The 20,185-nt window shown below is 41.8% G+C and overlaps 1 protein-coding gene across 3 annotated transcripts in view; it reads left to right on the top strand.

Annotated features, from left to right (window-relative positions):
- Window positions 1–20,185, top strand: part of lama5 (laminin, alpha 5) — a 92,009-nt gene that overhangs the window by 31,776 nt on the left and 40,048 nt on the right. For 2 of the 3 annotated variants that reach the window (XM_057824010.1, XM_057823991.1), the window contains exons 7-33: window positions 2,604–2,719; window positions 3,001–3,119; window positions 3,199–3,289; window positions 4,488–4,622; window positions 4,694–4,753; window positions 5,071–5,211; window positions 5,567–5,704; window positions 5,783–5,917; window positions 9,258–9,392; window positions 9,483–9,620; window positions 10,421–10,473; window positions 10,688–10,787; window positions 10,891–10,943; window positions 11,016–11,121; window positions 11,200–11,299; window positions 13,339–13,495; window positions 13,743–13,881; window positions 14,385–14,527; window positions 14,648–14,751; window positions 14,824–14,980; window positions 15,118–15,281; window positions 15,357–15,465; window positions 17,073–17,170; window positions 17,240–17,453; window positions 17,517–17,643; window positions 18,099–18,238; window positions 18,455–18,570. In XM_057824010.1, the coding sequence (XP_057679993.1) occupies window positions 2,604–2,719; window positions 3,001–3,119; window positions 3,199–3,289; window positions 4,488–4,622; window positions 4,694–4,753; window positions 5,071–5,211; window positions 5,567–5,704; window positions 5,783–5,917; window positions 9,258–9,392; window positions 9,483–9,620; window positions 10,421–10,473; window positions 10,688–10,787; window positions 10,891–10,943; window positions 11,016–11,121; window positions 11,200–11,299; window positions 13,339–13,495; window positions 13,743–13,881; window positions 14,385–14,527; window positions 14,648–14,751; window positions 14,824–14,980; window positions 15,118–15,281; window positions 15,357–15,465; window positions 17,073–17,170; window positions 17,240–17,453; window positions 17,517–17,643; window positions 18,099–18,238; window positions 18,455–18,570 (3,288 nt within the window). The remainder of the gene's footprint in view (window positions 1–2,603; window positions 2,720–3,000; window positions 3,120–3,198; window positions 3,290–4,487; window positions 4,623–4,693; window positions 4,754–5,070; window positions 5,212–5,566; window positions 5,705–5,782; window positions 5,918–9,257; window positions 9,393–9,482; window positions 9,621–10,420; window positions 10,474–10,687; window positions 10,788–10,890; window positions 10,944–11,015; window positions 11,122–11,199; window positions 11,300–13,338; window positions 13,496–13,742; window positions 13,882–14,384; window positions 14,528–14,647; window positions 14,752–14,823; window positions 14,981–15,117; window positions 15,282–15,356; window positions 15,466–17,072; window positions 17,171–17,239; window positions 17,454–17,516; window positions 17,644–18,098; window positions 18,239–18,454; window positions 18,571–20,185) is intronic. The other variant, XM_057824000.1, reaches the window with a different exon arrangement.

Raw genomic sequence — 20,185 nt, 5'->3', positions numbered from 1 at the left:
TCTTTTTACGCTCTTGTTAAGCTGCTCCATCTTCCTTGTCCCTCTTTCAATATTCTCACTATCTCTGCCCTGGAAGTGTCCAAACCGTCTGCTTTGCTTCAAAAACATCTAACCAGCTCTGTCCCCTTGATGGAGCTCACTTTCTGATCCTATCCAAACTTGTAACTTTATAGCTATATAGAGGCTCTCAACAACCTCATTTATTGATTCTGCTTCCCAATGTCTCTTGGGTGCTACTGTCTCTAAGCTATATGTACATCATGGCTGGCCTCACAAATGTCTTAAAAACCTTTCCCCTAATTTTAAACAGAGATTATTTTATCTCTTAACACACCTGATACATTCTTTAAACAAACTAGTATCTATTTCTTTACTTACTTATCACACTCACCATTGCTCTGGCCTGTTGACCTGAAGTATTTAAAGTCCTCCACCCTTGCTATCTCATCTCCCTAGAGCCTCATGCTCCTCCTTTCCTGCTACTCCAGACTTCCTCGTGCAGTACCAAGGTTCTGTGTTAGGTACCCTATAAGTTTTCTCTAGATTCATGACGACAGAATGCAGCTTCTTCTGAACTTCTCTGTACTTCTTCAGCAACACTCTCAGCTGTAGGACTTCTAGGCATGCTACCGTACTTATGGTCACCATTTCTTAATTCTCTCCTGTTTGGACTTAAAGAGCATATGACAGGAGAAAAAAAGTCTTAAATGGCATTATTATGTGAATTAGAATCATATTTTGAGACGATTCGACTATATACAACAATTTAGCAAAGCGCAGATGATGAGAAATTAGTCTTTTAATCTGCCGGTTCGCCACGCCTACCATTATAGGGCTTTAGCGTCCCCAACAGGTGGATGACGTCAGCGGTAGACTTGGCTCATCGGTTTTACTACTCAGCCCATTGAGGGGGAATTATTCAGAACGAGGAAAACGCGATGAAGAGAGCCACAAAATGTCATTGTTTCAGTCTCTCTACTCCAATATTTTTACAGGATATTCTTTTTATCCAAGTATTTTTCCCCAATAACTATATAAATGGCTTGAGAAGGACCAGTCAGCCCGTCGAGGGGGAACTATTCACAACGAGGAAAACGCGACGAAGAGAGCTGCAAAATGTCATTGTTTCTCTCTCTTTACTTCAATATTTTTACAGGATATTCTTTTTATCCAGGTATTTTCCCCAATTGCTAAATAAATGGCATGGTAATGACAAATAACAGTCTTGTGCTAAATGGAATATGAAATAATAAAAATGCATTTATTCAGGACGACGTGGCAAAATTACTCCATAATGCTCAAAACTGTCGACTTCACCTTTACTGTCGCACCTCCCGAACGATATTTTATGACACCTAAATCGGACATATGTCATTTCCCTTCCCCGGCTTCGGAGAATATAAACAAACCAAAAGGCGTGACAGCTAGCCGACATGCTAACCCAAACCGAGTGATGTTTCCAAGTCTTCGAAGCGGAAAATCACACATAAGTAGCCTAGATTATTTGACATGGCGACTGGGTTGTCGATTGTCTTTGCGGATCGGCAAACCGCCCGGCGGAGAGCAATTTACAGTTTGTTCCCCGGAGGAGGGTGGCTGCAGTTGTTGTGCAGCTAACGTGCTGCTAATGTGCATGAGGAGAACTTTTCACATGCCTATCAATGATCAAACGTAAGTAGTCCTTTATTTAAAGAAAGTTTGTAGTGTTTACTTTGTAATCGCTGTATTCGTATTTGACATAATACAAAAGAAGATGTTTACTCACTTCCTCGTAAGTCCAATGGTCCCACAGTAAATATCCACGGTGAATGGGAACCTTTTGAAACTCCAAAAAGGCGCATATGCCTCTCCCTCATACAGAATGATTTTTCTGCAGCCGTTTGGCTGGCGTGATGCGAAAAATAAACGTATTAATCCGCAAAATCAACTGAATCCTTCGTCCTCATACACAACTGTACGCTGTATAGTGAAGAGGATGTCTTCTACCGTACACGTCACAGCGCCCTCCTCCTCAATGCAAGACCGAAGCCGGAAGTCACTCATTTTCATGGCGCGGGATTAAAAAAACTAAATAAATATAGCGATCGCTTCCACACACATCCAAGCGGTCTATATCATTCAGGAGCATAAAATACCGCTTGTATGATGAAATAAACATGCTTTTTCGTGTCACATGCACTTTAAACAATGGTACATTATCTCAAGGAGATATTTCTCTTTTGATGGTTTCTTGAAAAATAAACAATATTACCCCAAAATGACAGCTTTCTAGTGCCTATTTTGCTTGCAAAGAGATACACGTTTGCCAAGCTTAATAGTTTGATTACCTCTCTGGTGCTGAGTGTTCTCGTCTTATTTCAATTGTTACATTCATATCAGTAAATAGTTTTGGATTTGCCCTTAAGATTTTGATAAATTGGATAGGTTTTTTTTTTTATTTTAAATGTGCTTTAACCTACGGTTAACTGTGTCTCTCTCCTAAGGTCAGCTGAAATAGATTCCACTTTTCACTTATGAGGATAGATAGATGATATAGTGTTGACTGGGTTGTGAAGTCAGTTTTTCATTAATGTTTAATAATCTGTGAATTTGTGTGCATACAGGCTACAGTGCGACTGTCAGCACAACACCTGCGGTGCATCATGTGACCAGTGTTGTCCCGGATACCACCAGCTACCGTGGAAACCGGCCACCACTTTCAGTGCCAATGATTGTGAACGTGAGTGGTTCGCTTTTTGTGTACTACATGACGCTTGTCACTCCCCCTGAATGGTACTTACTTACTGATTTGATGTCACTTCCTGTCTGTTGCTCAAAAATAAGAAAAAGCAAAGTCTTTTGCATATCCATTTTGAACAGCAGGGGCACTGTTTGCCTCCCAGCTATGTTCATTTTTTTTTTTTTTTTTTTCCCCACCATTCGGTGCGTGTACACCCTGTTTTTATGAAGGCTAACACACATACTTTGAGAACAGAAATACAGTAAGTCTGTTTTTCCCAGCATGCAACTGTCATCGGCACTCGTTCGACTGCTTCTACGATAGTGATGTAGCTGAGCGCCATGGCAGCCTCGACATCCATGGACAGTACAGAGGGGGCGGAGTCTGCCTCAACTGTCAGGTAGAGCAAGCACGAACGCGAATGCCATGTCTACTTACTGTTGTTGATGTTTTCAACGTGTGTGTTGCTTATCGTCTAGCATCACACCACTGGCGTTAACTGTGAGCGCTGTGCCCTTGCCTACTATAGAGCGCCAGACACTCCCATTGACTCACCACTGGCTTGCGCACGTAAGTCATGTGGCATCATCTCGTCTAGTTGCTGATTACAGAAATGCCACGTGTTACGATTAGTAGTTAGGGCCAGTTGCCTTTATTTTTTAATGTTCATGACAAGCCTAAAGTGTTCCAGAGAGAAGTTGTGCTCTCGGTTCTCTTGAGAGTTTGGCTGAAATAATAGTTTTGTTTAGGAAAGATAAATTCATTCATTAAAATAAATACTTTTTCAATCAACACTGATCTAGCTAGTCATGTTTTACTACAGTAATTTTCGGACTATAAGACGCTACTTTTTTCCCTCATTTTAAATCCTGCGGATTATAGTCCAGTGCGGCTTATTTGTTGATTTATTTGGGTTAATAGGTAACACTTTATTTGACAGCACCGTTATAAGACTGCCATAAGACCGTCATCATTATGACATGACACTATCATGGGCATTAATGAATGCTAATGACAGATGTTATTAAGTGTCATCCGGCAAATTATGTCACTAACTCCATTTATGTCCCACTCGGTTCTTTTACATCCTTTCAAAAGGGAGATCATTTGCAGGATGACACAAAGTAACATATGTCATAAGCATTCAGTAATGCTCACTGCAATGTCTTATGGTGCTACTGTCAAATAAACTATTTCCAAATATCATAACTAACGATTAATGAAACAACTGGAACAGTAACTGAAGAAATAATTAATACAGAACATGAATTTTGATAGTTATTTACATCTGTAGCGCTGCAATGCATGCTAGGAGGAACGTTGGACGACAACAGTGTTGACAGCAGGTGGCAGCAGAGGTTGACTGTCTCCGCCAAGGGAGTAGTAATGGCCAAATGAAACTTCTTGAAGCAATGAAGCTTTGCAGCCAATTGGTTTAAAGATTCATAGTGGTTCATTTGGTCTTATGACAGTCTAATGATGCCGCTGTCAAATGAAGTGTTACCGGTTAATATCTTTTGGTGTAAATATCCCATAATACAGTGAGGACAGCTGCGGTTTATATTCCAGTGCGGCTTATTTGTGAACACATGCCGTTTTCGTGTCAAATTCTGTGGGTGGCGGATTATAGTCAGGTGCGCCTTATAGTCAGAAAATTACGGTACTCTGTTCCAGATCATGTCTGGTTTAGTTACAGTATATCAGTTTATTGGAATGGAATCTAGCTGTCTTCTCAATTCTGCAACATGTGTTCGTGTGCTCTTGTCAGCATGTGACTGTGAGTCTCCATTCATGGATGGTACTTGTGAGGACCTTACAGGGCGTTGCTTCTGCAAAGAAAACTATGTTGGCGACAACTGCGACCAGTGTGCTGATGGCTTCTTCAACTTCCCGGAGTGTTACCGTAAATTTTGCTTATTAATTGGATATTCGACCAGATAAATGCCATCAGTTGCTCACATCTGTCTCACGCAGCTTTTCCAACGTATCCTGGCAACAACAATGGTGAGGTCAAACCAGCTGGAGAAATTATCAGTAAGAATTGTGTCCATAAAATATATGGTTGACATTAAATATTCTCAAGATCTTTTCTGGGTGATCCGTTCTGTTCGTTGTCACATTTTCTGTTTTTTTCAGTTACACATGTCTTTATGTCGTATCAATTGTTCATGTTGAATGTTATAAAATTTGCGTTGTTACACGTTATATGTCACATGTTGTGTGTGTCTGTGTGTCTTTTTTTTTGTTGTTTTTTTTGTGACAAAGCTTTAACAAAACTGCTGCTACTGTTTGTGTTCTTAACAAATGTTGTGTTTGGAGCTTCAAAAAAAATGCTTGTGTTTCTTGTTCAGACTGTGAGTGTAGCGCTGCTGGCACCATTGACAACTCTTGTAGACCTGACCCACAAAGCAGAAGATGTGTGTGCAAGCCCGGCTTCACTGGCAACCACTGTGACATATGTGCGTCGGGCTTTCACGGACTCAACTGCCAGGGTGAGAAACTCTTTGACGCCAAAACCGTCCATGGTCTCTGTCTCCTTTACGTTCATCTAGACATGATCACATTATGCTTACATTAGCAGAGTAATGCGCATAAGTGTCCCCCACTGGTCACACTCATCATCATTAACACACGTAGTTTCACTCATAAACACTGACAAAAATGCAAGCAGAGGAGTCTCTTGATTTATAGGTTTTTATGTATACGTATACTGCCACCCAGGAGACACACACATGCCTGTATAAACAATGTTTCCTCTAAACTGTTCGTCATTGTAATTAGCTTCACATACCTCACACCATTTGCCTGTTTGTGTGTGTGTGTGTGGGTGGGTTTGTTCATGTGCAGCGTGTCAGTGTTCAGGTCCGGGTTGCCTGGATGGTTCGTGTGACTCTATCACTGGTCATGGCTTCTGTCGCAGTGGTTTCCATGGTTATAATTGCGACCAATGTGCACCAGGCTACTTCAACTACCCACTCTGTGAATGTGAGTAACTTACCATCTTGTGATGTGTGACTATCAAATGGTGTCATAGCATCACATTTTGTGTTGTTGTATCCACAGTATGTGGTTGCAGTTCTGTGGGCTCACTGCCTGAAGTATGCGACCAGTCCGGTCGCTGTCTATGCAAATCAGAATTCCAGGGTCCTCGGTGTGAACGGTGCCGATCTGGATTCCACTCTTACCCCAACTGTCAAGGTTCCAGTCAACATACACATATGCTTTCGGGTCTATGGCAATGACTTGGACTTAGGGCTTGTGCACGAGTAGCATGGCTTTTTGAAAACAAGTATTTTGCCCCTTCCGTCAAGAAAACAAGATAATCTTATGCAGGCACCAGCCACACCCAACTGCATAAGTGCAGTTTTATACATTTTTCATAATACATTGCATAACCTGTGATACACCTTAGAACAGGGGTCCCTAACCTTTTTTGCACCACGGACCGGTATGATTTGGATCTTTTTTTTTTTTTTTTCACGGACCGGTGTTATGTCAAATTTTGAACCCTTATAAAATTTTGCTCCTAAAGCTTTTATGGCGGTGAAAAAAGCCCTCTTTTATATTCTGTTGGACTCTCAATGTTATCTAACGGTGCTAAAAAACTATTTAAATCATAAACATACATGTGCAACACGAAAATGGCGTAAATTAGTGCTTAACGACACGGCGAAGTCGTTAAGTGGGAGAGCTGCGTGCAGTATTTGTGTGCAGCTAACATGGCAAACCTAAGTTAATATTCCTTTCTTTAAAGAAATTTTGTAGTGTGTACTTTGGAATCGCTGCATTCGGGGTCAATTTTAACGTTACGCGCATGCCAAATTTTTCAGAACACCGGCAATGTGCGGCAGAAAAATACAACAAATATAAAATAACATTTGTTTTTAGCCCCGTCATGTTAAGTGCACGGAAAATACAACTCACCCGCTGAATCAGTGGGAGGTCTGAGCTTGTTTTGTTGAGACAAGATGGTCCCGAGATGGGAGAGTGAGAGAAGCAAAGATACGATGTTGGAAACTGTAGCACAGCTTTCAGTGCTCTCCTAGCGATGTCAGGATATTCCGAAATGACTTTAGTCCAGAACCTCGGTAAAGTTGTTATCTCAAATGTACGTTTAAGGTCGCCGTCATTTGCGAGCTCTACAAGCTGATATTCCTGTTGCACAGACATGCTCGAATCACTCAGTTTATTCAAATACGGGTCACAAATCCACTCCTTCGCTGTTCATGGGTATTTAGTGATTGGGAAGTAGCATAGACGTTGTTTTCTTCTAGGTTGTAGGCTCATCCTCTGGCTCGTCAGGTTCCCTTATCCCCGTATAAAAATCTGTCCAAAGACGTCAGTTTTTCAGTCATTCTAGTGTGGGGCTAATTATTTCCGGGAACAAATGTGATAGGCGACGACCTACGTCATACGTTATTATCGAGGCCAAACGCACATAGATATACAAAACAAGATGTACTGCTAACAGTTCACTCAATGCATTTCTATGACAACCTCCTATCCTGTTGTTGTATATCTATAGTAGACAGGGATATTGGTGTGTTAAGCGGCAAAGGCCAAAGTCAATCGGCCAGAATGCAGTTGTTAATAAATTATTTATTATTTCTACGCAACCCGGTACCGAATGCGCCACGGACCGGTACCGGTCCGCGGCCCAGTCATTGGGGACCCCTGCCTTAGGGTGTATCAGTGCCAATCTGTAGATTGTAGTAGTTGTTAAGCACTTGTGCTGAAGTGGCAGTAGTGAAGATTTTTGTCCCTATTAAATGTTCACAATTTTTTGCGGCTGATTGGAAATAACAAGCAAGCCACTGCGTTTTAAGTTCTTACTCAAAACGAAGTGCGGTTTTATGCATATTTTATAATAGTACCGGATGTTTTACATTGTCCAAGATGTTATACACCTTGAGTTCAAGGTGACCCATACCCCCCTGTAGTGTAGTGGTTAGCGCTTAAACCCATCTGGTAGTAGTGGTCATGTCATGCCTGTATTTAAAAAACAATTTATTGCAGCTAAGTGTAACTAGCACTGCCTGGTACACCAGACTCACCGCTGTTACAGCTATTGAGTCTGGCCACCATTCAGCGGATACAATTTCCAGGGCGGAGCAAGCCACAGCAAACAGACAGCGGAGTGGACCAATCAGCGACGGGCAGACGTGACGTTAGTAAAATGAAGAGGGCAGGACGAGGGACTTGCGCGCGGAAGTAAACATACGAGAAGAGCGGAGTTTATTCAACATGGCTAGCGCGAGACACACTGTTGTCAATGACTCGTGTCGATGTGTTTTTGGTAATTTAAAACTGATTTTACCGTGGATTGGAACAAATTCTCGGCTCTCCTGTTCACCATCTGTGTTGTTGTGGAGACGACTTCCGACGCGCAAGAGTGACGTTGCTCGTTAAGAACACGTCACGCAAATAAACGAATCTGATTTGTCGATTGATTTTGTACCAGCTCGAGAGGCCGTTAATGGGCTGGTTCCCAGACTTTTCTCTCAGTGTTTGAAAAATACAGGGAGAACAGTCTGGCCGTGCCAAGCAATAACTAGCATCGCCGTTGTGTTTACTGTCTTTATTCAAAACTTTGGCAAACAGTTGAACACAGTTAAGCATTGATAAATGTGCACAGAGCATTAATACGGCATTGGTGACTTGAAAAGGAGAACATGCCTCAGACGTGTAATGGAAAAGATGATAAAATCGTGCTTCACATTGTCCCTAGTCTGCGTTCTTAATTCTGGAGTAGGTATCTGGGCTTTTAATAACAAGCAAGAAAAAAAACACCTGGACTTGAAGCATTGTCAAAACACTCGTGAGTTCACACGCACTGTCTTTGAATGTAAACACGGATTGCATATATGACGTATGAACATGTATTTCTCCACAGGCAGTGATGTTTCGACAGTAAATAAGTATGTCAAGCCCTACTTTTTAAAGTACAAGCAAATGCATCAAACGCAGAATTCGCAAATCTTCATTTTGATCGAGCGATTTTCAAACATTTGGTTTTAATACCAAAAATGTGCATTTGCATTTGGATGATAGGCTAAACCGAAAAAAAAAGAAAAACTGCTACTTGTGAATAAGGCTTTAAAAGATAGTTACAGACCTGGGAGTTAGACCTAGGAAATGGACCTTGGACATTGGCAAAAGACATGGACCTAGGATATATAGTGTTTTGGACAAGTATGAAGATGGACCAAGCACCAAGGACTTAGACCAAACATATGAAATAGGGCATGGACCTAGGAAGGGGTTGACAACACACTTAGGAACTTGTATAGGTACATGAAACAAGGATATGAAGTTTGTGACGACTATGGGAACTAAGAAATAAAACATGTTAGGTTACATTATTGGTTTCTTAATTTGTCTCAGTCACAGGAAAAACAAACAAGAAAACATGACAAGAAAACTAACAAAACAACACACAGCCGAAGACTACCAGATTAAAAGATAATGGACACACATTAGTGAAATAAACAAAGTATCCTCCAGACAAACATTTGCATCACTTCACATTACATTACAGTGTGCACGTGTGACCCCCGCACCTCATCTGACACCAGTTGCACGGCATCGGGTCAGTGCCACTGCCGGCCGAACTACAGCGGCGCATCATGTAACCAATGTGCACCCGGTTATTACGGCTACCCCAGCTGCACACGTGAGTGCTTGATAGTATTTTTCTAATGTTTCTCATTTTTTAATCGTGATGACCTCTAGCTGTGTGTGCGGACGCACGCGTGTTTTGCAGCATGCCAATGTTCGACAGAAGGTTCTCGCTACAGCAGCTGTGATCAGACAACAGGTCAATGTGTGTGTCTACACAACGTTCAAGGCCTGCACTGTGACAGCTGTGCACGCGACACCTATGGCTTCCCAAACTGTCAAGGTAAACATACTCACACAGTCGGGCTTTTCTGTCAAGTGAATTGTCATGTTAAACATGCCACAGGTTACTCGTTTGTCACCCACCCAAAATCTATAAATAAGTAACTTCATTATAAAATCCATAGGATTCAAATGGAGAAAAAAAAGGTTGTGGTTTATAGTTATTTTTAAAAAAGCTGTTCACTGCCACCAGCAGAATGTCTTGTCACCTCAACAGTAATGGGACAAAAAACACAAATTAGAATTCCTTTGATTTTAAGGGCACTGAGTGAAGATAATATATCGTGTTCACATTTGCACCTATTTGATCATTACAGTATGATTGCAATTGTCACCACATACTACGTAAATACATAGAGTGGTTTGATACACTTTCAATGGGTTTTCCCATTGGCAGTGTATCAAATACTTGTTCTCCCCACTGTACAAACAGACACACCATAATTCTCTGATTCATGGTGAGTAGCGAAAATGTTATTTATAAAGTTGTAACATTAAGACATTACAAATGGCAACTTTTCCTTTCCGTTTGCTTGTACTCACCTATTAGACACAACTTGACTCGCTTAAAATCTGTACAAAAGTGCCATTAGATACACTTCAGTGACACTAACTGTGGGAATTCTTTTTTACCACATTGTCCTGTACTAAAAGTTACACAAAACAAAGAGTAACATCCGTTTGACGTTGGTGAAAAAAGGTTATAGTGAAGTAGTGCGCTATGATTAAAATGAAACTAGTCTTGTATGATTAATATTGATGACTCATGAAAATATGTGTGTTCGGTGTGTGTGTTTCTAGCTGGCACATGCCATCCTGCTGGTTCCATTAATTACGTTGTTCCTCCTCCTGTGGTGAGTTTTTTCCGCTTGAATTATCATTGTAGACTGAACTTTTATTGACATTATTATTTTTCGGAAATTGCCTATGTGGTTGCCACAACCTACTGCCACACTCACCAACTTTGGCTTATGTTTGAAAAGTCACTCAGTAGCGCCACTTTAGAAAAAGGTTTTGCAGATAAGTCAAATAGACTTTACTGATCTCTCCTTTTAATTTTTCCCTCAGGGCCAATGCGAGTGTCGCGAAGGAGTGGAGGGCGAGGCCTGTGACCGTTGTAAACCTCTGTACTGGAACCTCTCCCCAGATGTTCTTGAAGGATGCACGAGTAAGATTTAAGCTATAGTAAAATGCTTCAAATCTCACTCGATGATGGGACCTGATGAATGCACGTACGTATGTTTTTGCGTCTGCGTGTCTTTCCTATGCAGAGTGCGAGTGCCATGTCGCTGGCACGCTGAGCGGTGTCGCTGAGTGCGCACAGGTGAGGAAATGGGATTGCTGCAAAGTTAGTTTTATTTATTTTGTGTCAATTTCTTATATTGTCCAACTGCAGGAAAGCGGTCAGTGTCACTGCAAGCCAAATGCCTGTAGCGGCACTTGTGCCACCTGCAAAGATGGCTTCTACAACCTGCAGGAGCACAGCTACTTTGGCTGCCAGGGTCAGAATTCCTCCGTCATGCTTGTCTTGTATTTATTTTCTGCTTTCTAATGAATCTTCCTATGCTTTGTGCATTCAGGCTGTCAGTGCGATATTGGAGGCTCTGAGGGCCAGGCCTGTGACGAGCGGAGTGGCCACTGTCGTTGTAGGCCCAATGTGCACGGACCCAAGTGCAACTTGTGAGTCCAGAACCACTAACAATACCTATGAAACACAGACAATCATGAAGAAGCAGAGATCTGCAATTCACACATTAATGCTGTATTTAATTGATCATAGACTTCGCTATCAGTTGACGGTGCATGTGGCTCGGGGCCGATAGTGTGGGACCTATTTTCAAAATCTTAAAATTCAGATATTTTCAAAATTAAGGCTGCTAGTGATCTAAAACCAAAGCAGGCACCTCCCTTAGGCATATATGAGTCTCCATGAGCAGCGACATCAAAAAATTCAAAGTCGTTCCCTAACAAAATCCAGATTCTTTTTTTATACAATTATAACAAAACTTAAAATGGCTATAAAATTCTCGAATTTTATGGTAGATGCACAAAAATCACCAAATGCAGTGATAATCACCTATGTTTTCAGGATCAATAGCAATATTTAAAATATCATATTTTGCCTAAAATAGCAACTTCAATTTTTTTTATTTAGTGCAAGTTTTCAACAGCTAATAAATCACTCAATTTTCACATCAGAAACTTAATACTTGAGGAAAGCATGCAGAATCATCTTAATTTTACTCATCAAAAGCAAAATTTGCATTTTTCTATATACAATTACAACTTATTTAAGTTGAATTCCGGTGTTACTATTACCTCAGCACGTCTTGCCGGCTATCTGGCCCTCGTCGTTTTTAAGAATGAAATGTTACATAAAATAAAACATGTAAAAGGCGATTTTTTTTTTTATGGACGTAGAAATGTCTAAATTACTAAATTAACAGCACCTGTTACTTACTTGGGGCACATAACAGATGGTGGCAATAACTGAATCACACTTGCAACAAGTTAAAATTGATTAAAAGTTGTCTTAACCTCTGTCCTGTGTCCTTGTGTGTACCGCATTGAGCATGGAGAAAAGAAAGAAGACAAAAGAAATGCCTGAGGACATGAGAAGCAAAATTGTGAGGAAGCATGGGCAATCTCAAGTCCATCTCCAAAGACCTGAATGTTCTCTGTCTACCGTGGCAGTGTCATCAATAAGTGCAAAGTCCATGGCACTGTGGCTAACCTCCCTAGATGTGGACGGAAAAGAAAAATTGACTAGAGATTTCAACGAAAGATTTTGCGGATGGTGGATAAAGAACCTCGACTAACATCAGAACAAGTTCAAGCTGTCCAGCAGTCCGAGGGTACAACAGTGTCAACCCGTACTATCCATCGGCGTCTGAATGAAAAGGGACTCTATGATAGGATACTCAGGAAGACCCGACTTCTGACCCAGAGACATAAAAAAGCCAGGCTGGAGTTTGCCAAAACGTACCTGAGAAAGCCAAAAACGTTTTTGAAGAATGTTCTCTGGTCAGATGAAACAAAAGTAGAGCTTTTTGGGGAAAGGCATCAACATGGAGTTTACAGGGGAAAAAAACGAGGCCTTCAAAGAAAAGAACACAGTCCCCACAGTCAAACATGGCGGAGGTTCCCTGATGTTTTGGGGTTGCTTTGCTACCTCTGGCACTGGACTGCTTGACCGTGTACATGGCATTGTGAAGTCTGAAGACTACCAACAAATTTTGCAGCATAACGAAGGGCCCAGTGTGAGAAAGCTGGATCTCCCTCAGAGGTCTTCCAGCAGGACAATGACCCAAAACACGCTTCAAAAAGCACTAGAAAATGGTTTGAGTGAAAGCACTGGAGACTTCAAAAGTAGCCTGCAATGAGTCCAGACCTGAATCCCATACAGTGCTGGCCAAAAGTATTGGCACCCCTGCAATTCTGTCAGATAATGCTCAGTTTCTCCCCGAAATGATTGCAATTACAAATGCTTTTGTAGTAATATCTTCATTTATTTTGCTTGCAATGAAAAAACACAAAAGTGAATAAAAAAATTTGAAATCATTATCATTCTACACAAAAGTGTTACAGTGAAAGCAAAACGCTCTGCCTGGGTCAACCCCCAACGGGAAGGCGTGGCACACACTTTTTGTGGGAGCTGTCTTGTCAACTGATGGTGAAGTCTATGAATTGATGCATTTGTGATGTGGCCTTGTGTCTAGAGCTGCTGCGGATCATTATTTCCCTGACCTTCACCACCTCAAGTTTGAGGTAGAAGAGGGCACAATGTTGGATGGCCGGCCAGTGCGCTTCGGTTACGACCCTATGGAATTCCCTGGCTTCAGCTGGAGGGGTTATGCTCAAATGTCCCTCATCCAGGTGAGGAATGTCCATCCTTTTTTAACACTGCATATCCTTGTCAGGGTCGTGGGCTGCTGGAGCCTATCCCATCTGATTTTGGGCAAACGTTGGACTGTACCATAAGTCGTAGGGTACACATACTAGTAAAGATAGACAATTGACCTTAAAGATCATCGATAGCAGTGAATGAGTTAATGAAGATGTCTTTATTTCCCCTTTTCCGTTCTCCTCTTACGCCACCTGGGGTCGGTGGGTGCGTGCTCAGTCCAAGGTGCTGGTGCCTGTGTGGGTAAGTTCTCCAGACCTGTTTCGGATGGTGCTGCGATACACCAACATGGCGGGTGTGGAAGTCCGAGGTCGCGTGTCAGTGCTGGAGGACCATGGGAGAAACTTCTGTGCCAACTGTAAGTGCTGTTGGTGGCGGCTTGCACTTCATTTTCCTCATCTTTTACTTCCTGTGAGATCCTTTGATTCATTTCGCTTCTTGGATGCAGCCACACTTCAGCGCACAAATCTTGTATTCACTGTCTTCCTTTACATTTCCCATTCCTTTGACACTTTTCTTTTTTCCTTCTCCTATGGGTTCTTCTAGTTCCTCCTCATTTTCTCTTGTGAATGCTTCTCTTTCTCATCTTGTGGTCCTTTAAATCCTCTTCCTCAACTTGTGGCTCACCTTCCTTCTCCCTTCACTTCCCCTACTTTTCCATTCCTCGCGTCATGTCCTGTTCTTCTACTCCCCCCCCTTCATTTCTGCTTTTCTTACTCTCCCGCTACCTCCTTCCTCCTCTTATATCATCACTTAACCTTTGTGACCTCATTTTATAAAGATCCTCTCTCAAACGTGTTGTTTCAAGTGTAAAAATAAGTGGAAAAACTGACAACAATGATGATAATTATGATCATTCAGGTTCCGAGCAGTCTAAGGAGATTGTCTTCGCCCCCAGCACTGGGCCAGTCTTCGTCAACATTCCTCAAAACAATTTTGTAGAACCTTTTGTTCTCAACCCTGGAACTTGGACTGTGCTCATAGAGGCTGAAGGAATCCTGCTAGTGAGATTCTTGAGTCATTAATATTTATTCTGTTTTTATTTATGTTTAGCTCAATGTTCCAACGTCCTTGGAATTGGCATTGAAAAACATAATTGGTAACATTTCTATTATCTTGTTTAGGATTTTTTGGTGCTTTTGCCCAGCGCCTACTATGAGGCTCCAATCCTGCAAATGCATGTCACAGAGCCTTGCATGTTCAACTTACAACCAGACGCCAGCCACAAGTAAACATGCTGTTTTGGTTGTTGTTTTTTCGCCTGTGCTACAAAAGAATGTCTGTCTCGCTTGTGTCCCAGCAGCTGTCTCCAATATACGTACTTGTCTCTGGACCCCTTCCCCTCCGTGTCGGGCAATGATGCCAGTTGTCGCCATGACAACCATCTTCCACGCCCCTGCCCCACCGAAAGGGTCACCCAACGCCATCCTGACATGGCCGTCTGCAGTGGTTACGATGTAAGAGCAGGAATGCCTGCATTTGTTACTTGTTCTGCATTTATAACACACAACTTATAATTCAAAGTGGTGCAAATCATGTAAATATTGGATCAAAAACAATTGGCACTAGATGTGAAGTGTTGCTGTGCCAGCAGATCAGCGTGGAGATGCAAGTAAATGTGAAGAAAGAGGACGTTTATGTGCTGGTAGTGGAGTACGCTAACGTGAATGAATTACCACAAACGCTTGCCGTTACCTCCAATTTGCCAGGAGCCCAGACACGGCAACACAGTGTTACCTTGATACACTGCACCTTCAGGTGTACCTTCAAACTTTGCTCATTGTGAAAAATTGTGACGTAGCCTTCATCAATGTACTGTATGTGTTTTTGCAGCTTCCTGTGTCGAGCAGTCGTTGTCGATGAACAGAAGCGTGTCGCACTCTTCTCTCTGTCTGGTGACATGGAGCTCCAGCTATCTGCTGATAGTGCCAACTTTTTTTTGGTACGCATGTCTAAAATGTGTAATTTTTTTCTAATGACTTACATACATAGGCGGATCTACTATTCAGGCGAAGTAGGCGATTGCCTTAGGCCCCCAACCAGTAGGGGGCCCTCAACCAGCTGCCCTTGGCCCAACGGGCAAGGGCTTGGACCACCGGAGCCAGCAGCACCCCCAACTATTCGTCATGTATAATTATGTCAGCATACCAAACAAACAAATAACAAAACAAAAAAGAAAGCCATTTGAATGCTGCACTTATATTATCGCTCACCCACACACACGCACTACAATGGAGTGTTCCACGACAACGGACTGAGTATCAGTAGCTTAGCTTCATTTAGCGCCGTTTAGCTTCACTTAGCTCCGTTTAGCATCGCTTAGCTCCGCTTAGCTGTTCGTTAGCTGCACTTAGCTCTCCCACGTTTTTCACGCCACTAAGCTCACTATTTTTACAGCATACTTGCTACTTTGCACGTCGGCTATCATTTATTTCGAACACATGAGCGAACGTGCTCTCTATGAGAGCCAAAGTGCAGAGAGCGAGGTGGAAGTTGAGAACAGGCCGCTAATGCCTCTTTTAACTTTCTTCTTCACACCGAACATAAAATACACAACAGCACACCCTGTGGCGAACCAATGCAGTACAGTTCCAATCAGTCAAGCAATAACACTCAACAGCTGGTTAACAGCATTTGATAACGAAAAAAAAATTAAATCTATTAGTGACAATGACGAAGAATGTTTTTTTATGGAGTGTAAAGCTTTCGGTTAGCGGTTTAGCGAAAGTACCTCCGGTGAACATTTCAAAATAAAAGCATGTCATGTCCGTCATATAAATAATGATTTCTGGAGTTAATCCCACATACCTCAGAATTAATACTATAATATGTAGAGTAAATACTACAGAATACAGATTCTGCAATAAGAATAGCTTTCAAATGACATTCTTTATGACAAATATGATTGGCAATGAATAATTATTATAATTATTATACTAATATATAGTAATATACTATAATAATAATGCTAGATAGACAATGAAAAGTCAGTGTTCTGAATCTGTTTACTTTCCATTCTTTTGCACTAATAAATGCTATCAGCTTTTAACCTCATTGTTTATTTGTGATTAATTGTTATTTACATGATTATTTGTACTTTAATAAAAAATTTAAGTGTTCCAAATGGTTTTGTGAATTAATAAGCATCAACAAAAATTTCATTGCTAAATTAGTTTAAAAAATTAAAAATAAATAAATAAATAATTAGATTAGTCGACTAATCATTAAAATAGTCGGCTGACTAATCAGGAGAAAATTTGTCGTTTAGGACAGCCCTAGTGTACCGGAAAATATTTCCTCCACACCCTTCTCACCTTTTTAACCCCTGACCCATGAAGAGGGCCCCTGGGTTTGTTCGCCTTAGGCCCCAAAATTGCCAAGTCCGCCACTGCTTACATCTTTCCCCAGCAGAATGTCAAACCCACCACCTTAACATGCAAATATTTTTCTGATGTCTTCCTATCTGAAAAGGATGGCATTGACACACAGTTATTGCTTCCTCTGTGCAGGTGTAAGTGTTAATTAAACATCTTTGTCCTGATGTTGTAGCACAAAATCTACCTGGTTCCTCAAGAGCACTTCACCATGGAATATGTGGAACCTAAGGTCCTTTGCATCAGCACTCACGGACACTTCTCCCAGGACAGGTACAATAATATTCGTCACCATTTCATGTCGTGACACCCATTCATACCAACCTCGCGTATCCCTTGTAGCTCTTCCTGCATCCCCTCACGCTTCCAGATGCCATCCAACTCACTGGTCCTGAAGGAGGGCCAGAGCTCCAACATGCAGAAACCCATCTTGGCCTCCCCTGGTGCTGACTTCCCACTGCCTGGCCCCAAGACGGAACCTTCAGCCTGGGCAGCAACAGAGCGACCACCTCAGGCAGTGGACAATGGCGACCACATCAGATTGGACTCGCAGCAGGTGACTCTCGACCCACGCCACTGATACAACAACTGTTTACACTTGAAACCTCCTCTTACCCAGAATGCCGCTGTATACGCTACTCATGTCCACACACTGGGACGCTATGTCTTCATCCTCCACTATCACCAACCTCTGCACCCCTCTTACCCCATCCATGTCTACATCAATGGCGGGCGCATCTGGAAAGGTATTCAAGCTGCAACTATTTGAGCCTGGTTGTATGCAAATTTGGTCATGCATTAACAAATTATCGAGATGACAACACTGACTCTTATTACTTGTGAGAGTGGCAAATTCATAAACGTAAAGGTGTCAAGACATACAGAGTACAGTGATCCTCGCTACTTCGCGCTTCAAAGTTCGTGCCCCTAGCGTTATGGGGGGGTTGATTGACAAAAGAGGAGGTTGCACAGTCGACGGACAAGAAGTACTGTGGTTGTCGTAAACTTCCCAGAATTTATAACAAGTGGTGACCACTTTAATAAAGCTAGCTGCTTCTGTGACTAGCAAATAGTGCAGAACTAAGTGTATTGTTTTTTACATACATTTGGAAGAGTCACCATCAATAAGGAGTTGTGGGGGCCAATTACTTGGTTGTTTTGATTGCCTTTGTTGATGTTTCTATTTTTGACTCTGCATCAGGCCATGTCAACGCCTCCTTCTGTCCACATGCGTACGGATGTCGGAATGTTTTGGTGGCAGAAAACCAGATCATCCTAGACGTGAGCGACCACAATCTCTTCCTCACAGTACAGGTTCCTGCAGATAAAACACTGTGGCTGGTGAGTCTTAATGGCAACACTGGACTCACACAATCCAACACAACCTAGTAACACTTCTCATTTAGGAATTCAATGCCTGGGAGATGGCCTGAAGCTTACCACTACATTTTTAGTACTCAATTCATGGAGCATATACTTGTCTAGCTCGGCAAGCACATCCCTGCCATGCACCTACTTCTCAAGTTTTTTTTTTTGTTTTTTTTTTTATGTCGCCAGGACTACGTGCTGGTGGTGCCTGAATCCAGCTATAGCTCCAGATACCTGAGCGAGGAGCCACTGGACAAATCCTATGACTTCATTAGCAACTGTGGCCAAAACAGCTTCTTCATCAAGTGAGTAGCTGAACACTGACTCTTATTACTTGTGAGAGTGGCAAATTAGTTCATAAACGTAAAGGTGTCAAGACATACAGAGTACAGTGATCCTCGCTACTTCGCGCTTCAAAGTTCGTGCCCCTAGACCATCACAGATTTTTTTTCAATTAAAAAAATAAAATAAAATAAATGCGGTATTTTATAGAACTGTTCCGATCTGATCACGTAGTCTCTCACTATCGCTCCTGCCACTTTTCTTAGGCAGTGCACTGGATTTGCTTTTTAGTTAATGATGATTAACAGAAGTTAAGGTGTGATCTTGCCATAGATGCTTACTTCAAAGCGCCATATACGTCAGTCATCGTTTAACTTGTTAAACAGTTGCTGTGTCAACCCATTGTGTGTAAGTGAGCAGCTTGAGCGGATTTGAATGGACTCACTCAATGAAGCATTTAAAAAAGACAAGCATTTTTCTACTTTATCCTTGTTTAAAAAAAAAAAAAGAACGGGTGGGAGTAACATGTTTAAAACATAATTATTACATTTGAAGTGCTTAAAAACCATTTATCATAATATGTAGATATGCATAACTTTGTTTTTTATTATACTTTCGGAAAAAAGTGAAAAAACATGTCTTATGTGGATCTCTTTCCAATGCTAAATTTGAATAAATACATTTGAAGGAATCTGACCTTTTAGCCAGATTGGTGGAATCATGCCAGCCAAACAGTTGGAGCCGCGCCAGACCCAGGCCGGCGAGAATCCAACAACGTTGCCAAAAGGCCAAACTCCGCGGGTTCACCTTAGTCTTTACCCGTTGTACTGACTCCAGTTTGAAAGCTGGAAAAAAGCTTCGAAACACAAGCTGATACTGAGTCGAAAGCAATCATACAGCACATCGGGACCATGACGAGGATTCAGGGTCACCACATCATAAGTCAACAAAAGGTTCCCGAGAAAAATGACAATGCTTAGTTAAACATTGTCTTTTTAAGGCTCTCGCGGGGCGGGCCATGGGCTGTCTAGTTCGTGTGTCACCGTTGCCGTGTCATGGTTAATGAGGCAACTGAGGTGGGAGGTTGGGCCTGTACTGATGTTTGAGAGGCGCCGAGCTATCAGACATAGTTCTTCTAGTTCTCGGGCGTTGCTTTGGTAGGTCGGGATGTCTTGGCCCAACCGAAGAGATGATGGCGTCTTTTCCTTTGCTTATCAGGCGAGGGCTGATAAGCCAGTCTGCTTCACTGTGTCAAATGGCATGCTTGTTTCCTTAAACTATGGTTAAATTCTTTATTATAACAAATGTGTTAGAATAATGCAAACAGTTGTGCGGTGCCTACGTGAAAAGGTACTCTCTAATCTCCTTTACATTGAACACAAAAACATTTGTGGGGGGGAGTACTTTGCGGTCTTTCACTTATCGCAGTGGGTTCTGATCCCATTAACCGCGAAAAACGAGGGATCACTACTTCAAAACATCGTAATAACTGAATTCATGTTTTTTTCTTTATCTAAAAAACAACTTAACACTCAAATCTCATTTTTACCTATTTGTTGTCATTCCATCAAAAAGAATTTATCGAACTGCAACTTCTTTTCAGGGGATCTGGTTGTGACGTCAAAGCCAGAATTGACT

The sequence above is a fragment of the Corythoichthys intestinalis genome, chromosome 2 (genome assembly GCF_030265065.1).
Source record: "Corythoichthys intestinalis isolate RoL2023-P3 chromosome 2, ASM3026506v1, whole genome shotgun sequence".
In the NCBI taxonomy this organism is placed as follows: Eukaryota; Metazoa; Chordata; class Actinopteri; order Syngnathiformes; family Syngnathidae; genus Corythoichthys; species Corythoichthys intestinalis.
Note: the sequence above shows the minus strand (reverse complement) of the source record. Positions and strands in the feature narration are given on the sequence as shown.